We start from the raw sequence: 8375 nt of genomic DNA, 5'->3' as shown, positions 1-8375 counted from the left end.
TGACAAATTTTAGTGTTTTGTTTCTAAATGAGGAAAAGGGGATAAGGCTTACAGTTGCCATTTGCATGAATGTCTCAAAAAAATAAGATACATAAATGTGAAGAGTATTTTCACCAAATGAAAAGTCAAATTAATTTTGACAAATTATTGTCATTATTATTTTTGATGTTGTTTTTCAAGATATTAGAAAATCTTGGTTGCTCTGGAAGAACTTTAATCAGAAGCATAAAACAGGATCTGAGTAAAGAGCATCCTTAGGCTGATTTGCAGAATCGTTATCATTTATGTGCCATCATTAACTTACCGCACACTAACACTCATGTTTCATAAGCACTCTTTTTAACCAACACTTTATTGTGGAATTAAATAAACACTATATGACCAAGAATAAAACAAACTACTTGATTAGAGCCTCATTCAAAGAAATAAACTGCAAAGATCATTGGTTGGGAAAAGCTAGAGAAATGTCAATGTGGTTTGGGCATTAGATAATACTAAAGAATTACTGTTAGTTTGGGGAGGAGTGATAGTATTCTACGGTAGTTACACAGGAAATTTTTCTTATTCCTTTGCAGTGCATCCTGAAGTATTCAGGGGCAAAATACTATGATGTCTAGGATTTACTTTTAAATACTTCACCAAAAAGTAGAAAAGCAAATATGGCAACATGCTAACTTTTAAGCCTTGGTGATGGGCATATGGAAACTCCATACACTCTCCTCTCTACGTTTCTGTACCTGAAAATGTTCATAAGGCGAAACAAGTGAAAAACAGAAACAACTCAGCAAAAGAAAATGTTATCAGGAAGTGGTTCCCATACCCACTGACTCCCTCTAGTGGCCAGTAGCGTTTGCTGAGTGCAAAGAAACTACCCAGTCTGGAGCAGACTCAACCCATCTCCTCCAGATACCACACTCACAAGGAGACTCTCAAACTATTTTGTTCTTTCATTTGTTGTCACTGGGTTTATAAAAACAGAAATTTAGGTCTAATTACTCCATTTAATGACCTGAATCCAGAGGAGTAACTTATGGGTCTGAGTGTCGCCAGCTGGGACTTCCTCCAGTAGGTGACTAGGGTCTGAAGCTGGTGGGGGTCAGTCTGTCTTGATTGAGGTGAGCAGGAAGGGTTTTCATAAGAGGCCAAAATATGTTTTTACCAGTTGTTCTTGTTATGACTAAAGTACACACAATAAAACGTAAGTGCAGAACTCCCATCAGACAACCCACACATGTCACCAGAAAAGCGAACACAGCTTCGGTCTACATTAAAAGTTTAGCAATTGAACGAACGTCTTTATGTCTTAGAATATGTAAGATACTTTAGATGTGTTGGTTTATTTAAGTGATTCTCAACTTTCACCAATCGTGTTCATAAGTCAATTAACTCTTTCATCCTATTAGCATTGGATGAGAGGTTTTCCACCATCCTATAATTCTCTTGTTCAGATCTGAGTGAAAATATCCAAAACCAGATCATAAAAAGAACTTTTTCCCACTAAGTTTGGTCAGGGAATATACAGATCTCCCCCCACTGTTGAATTGTCTCCTTCTGGCATTTTATTTAGACCTGGGCCTCCCAGGCAGTGGTAAAGAACCTGCCTGCCATTACAGGAGGCAAAAGAGACACAGGTTCAGTCCCTGGGTCAGGCAGATCCCCTGGAGAAGTGCATGGCAACCCACTCTAGTATTCTTGCCCGGAGAATCCCTTGGACAGAGGAGCCTGGCAGGCTGCAGCCATAACGTGGCAGAGAGTCAGACACGACTGCAGTGACTTAGTGCACACAATATTAAAACCCACTTGCATTTTCTGAGCACACACTGATAACTGGGGCCAGACATGTTCCCCACCCATCCCCCACCCACCCAACTTCAGCCCAGAGTGTGTGGGGAGGCTGCCTGGACTTCCACGTCTGCCACTGTTGACCCATGCGCTGGACAATCATATGCCCATCACCAAGCTCTACCTGGGTTAGAAATGGAACGACAGTGAAGCCTGTGGGGAGGTTCTGGAATATTTCACTTGGGTACCTTGAGGTCAGTTACAAGTCTGGACATCACTTCTCTGAAGAAAGTCAAAGAGCAGGCACAACCAGGTAGAGAAGGGACCCTGGAGTCAAACACCTGACTTTCTGGAGCAGCAAGTCCGAAGGCCTTGAAGCTTAGCTTCTGGAAGTTTCTGCTGGGGACTGGCCCCTCCCACGTGATGACACTATGGGGTGGGGTAATAGCAACCCACCTCTGCCCTGAGCTACTACAGACCCCCACACCAGTGCCAAGGTAAGAGATGGGTCAGAGCACAAGCAGGTGGAGATCAGCCCTTGGGCTTGTCCCATTGTACCCCAGGACTCACAGATTCAGGGGCAGAGACACGTGTGTAAGGGAACAAGCTCACCGCCCAAGGGGATCAGGCTGCAGTTAACGGTGGCAGAATCCCGCCCTCTTCCGAGCCTGTTTCCTCACTCACTAGTTGAGGAGAGTGGACTGGTCGTTACTTCCAGCTCTGCCCACCCACCAGGCTGGGACCCACTGGCTGTCGTGGGGTGCACGACAGTCACCAGCAGAGAATGACCACCAGCCAACAGGTCGTCCCTCATCACTATCCAGGGAGTGGGGATGATGGGACATCCTTAAGTTGGAGTGAGAACTCATGACTTGGCAAAAGGCAGGGCCACTCTTCCGTTCCAGACAGAAGCAGGAGATGGGGAAGAGGTGGTGGTCTGTCCGCTGAGACCCCCAAAAATCTCTAAGGGGCAGGGAAAGGGCTGCTCCAGCCAACTTGCGCAGGGGAGGAGGGGGCTCTGGGTGCAGCTCCAATTCCTGACTCCAGGCCTGGTGGTCAGTGGGAGAGGCCGGGCGGGGAGGGGTTGCTCTGTCTTACAGGCATATCTTGGGATGGGCGGTCATTTTGGCCCCACGTCGGGGTCGGGGCAGAGCGGGGAGGTTCCAGGACTCGGGATGGTCCAGGTCTATCATACCCTCCCAGAGGGGGCCCCGCCCCGGGCAGGGGAAGCAGGATCAGTCCTCCTTCAGTGCCCGGAATTCGGGCAAGCTCCAGGCCCGCAGCGGCGGCGTGTCCCGCTCCACGTCCTCGGAGATGGTGTGGATGTCGCTGGCGAAGGGGGTGATGCGCGCACGGCTCCTGAAGGTGGCCAGGCTGCCTCGTGGGGCCCGCAGGCTCCACTGGCGCGTCAGCCGTTGCGCCTCCTCCTCCTCTTCCATCCGCTCCAGGACCTCCTGCAGCACCGAGCGGAAGAGCCGGGACACCTCCTGCACCTCTGGCTCCTGCTCCGCCACCAGCTGTCGGAACCTGGGTGCCGGGGGCCGGAAAACAAGGCAGGGGTGTGGTGGGTGCATCGGCGCGAGACCCCAAGGGCGTCCCTGCGCCCCCCGCCCTCACAGTGGGAAATTCCCAGCTTCTCCACTTGCCCACTTCTTCTGAATCAGAAATCCACGCCACCTCCTGACGCTCCAGCCCATCCTGAGGTCCACCCCTGCCACTCCTGGCCTCCATGAGACTCAGCTTCCCCATCTGTAAACTGGGGTCACAGCTACTTATTTTTTTTGGTGAGATTAATGCGCTAACATAGGGAAAGATACTGGTAGCTGCCTCGGGTTATCGATGTAGTGAGGGGAGCCCACTGGGGTTTTTCTGGCCTCACTGGCCAGCGCGATCTCCCAGAAATGTACATCCGGTGGTGTCACCGCCCTGTGATGGTCCTTCCATAGCTCCCCGCCACCTCCTGGCTGAGGGTGCGAGCTGTTTGGTTCTGCTCATCAGTCTCCTGGCTACTTCCTGTCTGCGCTGCAGCCAGGAGTGCGGTTCCTCAGGGCCCCAGGTTCTCCGGGATTCCTGCGTGTGTTCCCAAGCTGTATCCTCTCTCTCCAAGGTCTCTCTGGCTTGGAGCTCCAGAAAGAACCACCGCTAGCATGTTCTTGTAATACCTGGTTTCCTGGTGTGACCCGGAACAGAACACAGACTCTACATTTGCTAATAGTTTTTTTTTTCTCCCCAGACCGTGGTTTCTATTGCAAATAAATGTGGGTTCTTTTCTAAAAAACACCCCCAAAGCTCACGTGCCTCTGGGAGCTGCCTCCCGCCTCCCTCAGCCTCTAGCACTGACCTGGCAACCGTGGCCCCTTTCTTCCTCCTGCCTTGCTCCTTGTAACGGATCCCTGCTCATCCAGGCCCGGGCTCCAGTTCCATGAGATTATTAGTCCCTGGGGCTCCAGGCTGCGCACCTCCGGAGCCTGGGAATGTCCCTGCCCGGTGCCTTGAGGGGAGTTACCTGAGGATGGCGGGGAGTTATCTGAGGTTGTCTGGAGTTACCTGAGGATGGTGGGAGTTACCTGAGTTACCTGAGGGTGGTGGGAGTTACCTGAGGATGGCAGGGAGTTATCTGAGTTACCTGAAGATGTCTGGAGTTGCCTGAGGGTGGTGGGAGTTATCTGAGGATGGCAGGGAGTTACCTGAGTTATCTGAAGTTGTCTGGAGTTACCTGAGGAGGGCGGGGAGTTACCTGAGGATGTCTGGAGTTGCCTGAGGAGGTGGGGAGTTACCTGAGTTACCTGAGGATGGTGGAAGTTACCTGAGGATGGTGGGAGTTACCTGAGGATGATGAGAGTTACCTGAGGATGTCTGGAGTTACCTGAGGATGGTGGGGAGTTACCTGAGTTACCTGAGGATGTCTGGAATTACCTGAGGATGGCAGGGAGTTATCTGAAGTTGTCTGGAGTTACCTGAGGATGGTGGGAGTTACCTGAGGATGGCGTTACCTGAGTTACCTGAGGTTGTCTGGAGTTACCTTAGGAGGGCTGGGAGTTACCTGAGTTACCTGAGGGTGGTGGGAGTTACCTGAGGAAGGTGGGGAGTTACCTCAGTTACCTGAGGATATCTGGAGTTGCCTGAGGAGGTGGGGAGTTACCTGAGTTACCTGAGGATGGTGGAAGTTACCTGAGGATGGTGGGAGTTACCTGAGGATGGTTGGGAGTTACCTGAGGAGGGTGGGGAGTTGCCTGAGTTACCTGAGGATGTCTGGAGCTGCCTGAGGATGGCGGGGAGTTACCTGAGTTACCTGAGGATATCTGGACTTGCCTGAGGAGGTGGGGAGTTACCTGAGTTACCTGAGGATGGTGGAAGTTACCTGAGGATGGTGGGAGTTACCTGAGGATGGTGAGAGTTACCTGAGTTACCTGAGGATGTCTGGAGTTACCTGAGGATGGCAGGAAGTTACCTGAGGATGTCTGGAGTTACCTGAGGGTGGTGGGAGTTACCCGAGGATGGTGGGGAGTTACCTGAGTTACCCGAGGGTGCCTGGAGTTACCCGAGGACGGCGGGGAGTTACCTGAGGATGGCGGGCCCACAGTAGGCCGGGTGGATCTTGGCGCAGACGTCCTCCAGCTGCAGCCTCTCGCCGGGGCTGAGGTCGTAGGCGGGCCGCGGCGCGCTGGCCAGCCAGCTGTAGTCCACGCGGGTGCAGACCTTCCTCACCGCGTGGCTGCGCTCCCGCTGCTGCCGCTCAGCCTCGCGCATCTGCCCTGCCAGCTCCACCATGAGCGTCTCCAGCACCATCTCCGCCGGGCTCCGCGACGCCGGCCGCGGCGGCGCCTCGTTCCCCCGGAGCCACGGGAGCAGGGACATGGCCCCCAGGCCCTGCCGGGGCGGGGCAGGAGTGCGTCTTCCTCAGCCCCTCTGTCAGCCAAGGTGGGGAGAACGGCGTGAGGCGGGGAGAGCGGAGGCCCGAGTGAGAAGACCTCCCCCTTCACAGCTGGGCGGCCTCGGGTAAGACGCTTAACCTCTCTGAGCAATCGTTTCTAGGTCTGTAAGACAAAGTGGTGGTGTTGTGAGAAGCAGTTGTGAATTAACTTGGGAAGCTCCCAGCACCGCATAAAAGTAAGATAATCTCACGGCCATAAACGTCTCTAAAGCGTCCAGATGATTGAGCTTCCAGATCCTCGGTCACTCCAAACAAAGATGGAAACGTACTGTTAAAAATAAGGCAACAGGCCCCAGATGGAGTCCTTATGCTAAGCCCCAAGACTTAGTTTCACCTCTCACAGAAATCACTTGATCAGCACTAGTTAAGTAATCTGCCTGATAGCCCTCTGCCAGCCCCTAAAGGATAATAACTTTGCAGCAACCAATTTGCTTTTTTTGCTTTAACATCCTTGTTCCCACTCCCTTTTGACTATGAAAGTGTTTCATTTGGTACAGCTCCTCAGAGCTCCTTGATATTTGCTAGATTTGAATAGACTTTTTTTTTGCTCAAATAAACTCTTTAAAATTTTTTTAGTATGCCTCAGTTTACCTTTTAACAATGCTGTGTGGCTGAGCATAATCTTATCCCTATGGTTTAAGGGGAAATAAACACATACATTCAGCACAGATGTTTTCATAACAGGAAATGCCCCCAATCTGTTACTGAAAAAAGCTGAAGATTGTCTGGGACTGATACTGTCCTGTAAATGATACAACTTACCCACCATTCATTCATTTACTCATCATTCATCAGGCAAAAGCATTAATCAAGCACAGTGTACACATCTGCGGAGGAACAACAAGCATGATAGCACGTCTGGACCCTGCTCTCCAGAAGATACAAGACTTGATGAGTAAAAGCCATAATTTAAGTGGAAAGAGGTAAATGTGACTGGTGAAGCATGGAGTCAGTATTGCTGGGGTAGGAATGGGGAAGGAGTGACTCTGGATGATGAAAGGGGTTTTGAAAAGCTCTGTGGACGAGAGAAGCCTGAATGGTGAGTGCAGCCTTCAGACACACGGACTGATGGAGCAGATATCCCAGGTAGAGGATCCTGCCCCGGTACAAGGTGAGATGTGTGCAAGAAGCATCAGGTGTGACAAGGATCCTAACTCATCATATTCCCACTGGGTCTTGCTCAGTATAGGTTTGGTGAATGACTGAATGACTAGATGGATGGGTAAGTGAATGATGGATGAACACGTGGGTGAGTGAATGTACTGCCATCTCAGGCATGCCCTGCTGCCTGCTGGAAGTGGGTTCATGCCTCTGACAACAGTGAAGGTGAGCTCCATTCCTGGGCTAAAACCTGAACTGGGTCTTTGAGGAGGCTTGCCTCCCCTTCCTATGCCCTTCTCCTCTCCAAGGAGCTCCCCCTTGCATGCCGCAATGGTCTTATTCCTGCCTAGACCCTCTAGATGCAGACAAAAGAGGTTCAATGAACTCATAACAACATGGTGATGAGGCGCACGTCACCTCCTGAAGACTCACATCTTTTTTTAGGCAGCCTTCTTGCCACCCTGCACCAGAGAGGGTTAGCCCATATAAATGAGCTGTTGACGTTGGGGAATCAAACACAAATGGGAAAATTATTGTGGGGTATCAGTAGCTTCCGGGAGTGACACAAATCAAGCTTCCTACTTGCCCATGGAGAAAACAACGACTTCTCTTAGCAACCACCGTAATTAAGAAATATAATAGTGTCCATCCTCCACTTAGTCTGAGTGCATCACCATCATGGAGGCCGCAGATTACATATCCTGATGCCTTCTGGGAGGCTGGGAGGGAAGAAGAGACCATCAGACTGTGATACTGGGATCAGGGGCAGTTAGCAGTGTTTCTTCTCTGTCTTCACTGCTTTATATGTCCAGAATCATGTAGTTGGGCAATAGTGTGGGGAAAGGCTGAGAGATGGGGGTGGGTTCTTCTCTGTTCTGAGACCCCTGAGGCCCCAGGAATCTCTGCCTAAGGCCAAAGGATCTGATCAGTCAGGCAGAGAGATGTTGTAACTGAATGTGTTATTTTTTCCTGGAGTGCTTGTGTTTTTAAAATGATGCAAGTCAGGACTTTTCTGATGGTCCAGTGATTAAGAGGCTGCGCCTTCCCTGCAGGGGACATAGCTTTGATCCCCGGTTGGGAGGATCCTGAGATAAACTATCAGAGTTCAGATATGGACTCTGAACCAGGCAAACCAAAATGACTGGCCAAAGGAAACTTGGAAGAAATGCCCCATAAAAGTAGTTCAAACTACCACAAGGGTGCGCCTCAGTGATTCTCTCTCTCTCTCTGAGTCTGTCCATGTGTCTATACATATGAACTATACTCTTTTCCTCCTAATAAATACTTGTTTCAATACTTTCCATCTTTGAGGGAGTTCTTTTCTGCAAAGCTGAAGAACCACGGCCTTGTCACTGACCACGAGTCTAGCAGCTAGAATTTGGTGCTTTCATCACTGTGGCCTGACTTCAGTCTCTGGCCAGGAGCCGAAGCCTTGCTTCAAGTCGCTGCAGGCCGAGGCTACCTGAGATCAGTTAGATACCATAACACCGTGCCTGGGGTCTCTGAGCTGTATAAGGACCTGCCTGCCCTCATCCCCCCAAAATGTCACTGGCCTCAA

At 50.7% G+C, this 8375-nt stretch overlaps 1 protein-coding gene across 1 annotated transcript; it reads right to left on the bottom strand.

Moving 5' to 3' along the window:
• On the bottom strand, nt 3018-5640 carry RD3 (retinal degeneration 3). The gene is made up of 2 exons (XM_018059965.1): nt 5345-5640; nt 3018-3309 (listed from the first exon to the last, which is right to left on the bottom strand). The coding sequence occupies exons 1-2, from the start codon at nt 5638-5640 to the stop codon at nt 3018-3020; spliced, it is 588 nt and encodes a 195-aa protein (XP_017915454.1).

Source organism: Capra hircus, chromosome 16 (assembly GCF_001704415.2).
Source record: "Capra hircus breed San Clemente chromosome 16, ASM170441v1, whole genome shotgun sequence".
NCBI classification, from domain to species: Eukaryota; Metazoa; Chordata; class Mammalia; order Artiodactyla; family Bovidae; genus Capra; species Capra hircus.
Note: the sequence above shows the minus strand (reverse complement) of the source record. Positions and strands in the feature narration are given on the sequence as shown.

What these genes read in the sequence shown, in the direction of transcription:
- RD3 (XM_018059965.1), bottom strand. Translation starts at nt 5,640, where the DNA reads ATGTCCCTGCTCCCGTGGCTCCGGGGGAACGAGGCGCCGCCGCGGCCG. An exon ending in TGTGGGCCCGCCATCCTCAG is followed by an intron (nt 3,310 to 5,344) that starts GTAACTCCCCGC and finishes CCCGGCACCCAG; the next exon opens with GTTCCGACAGCTGGTGGCGG.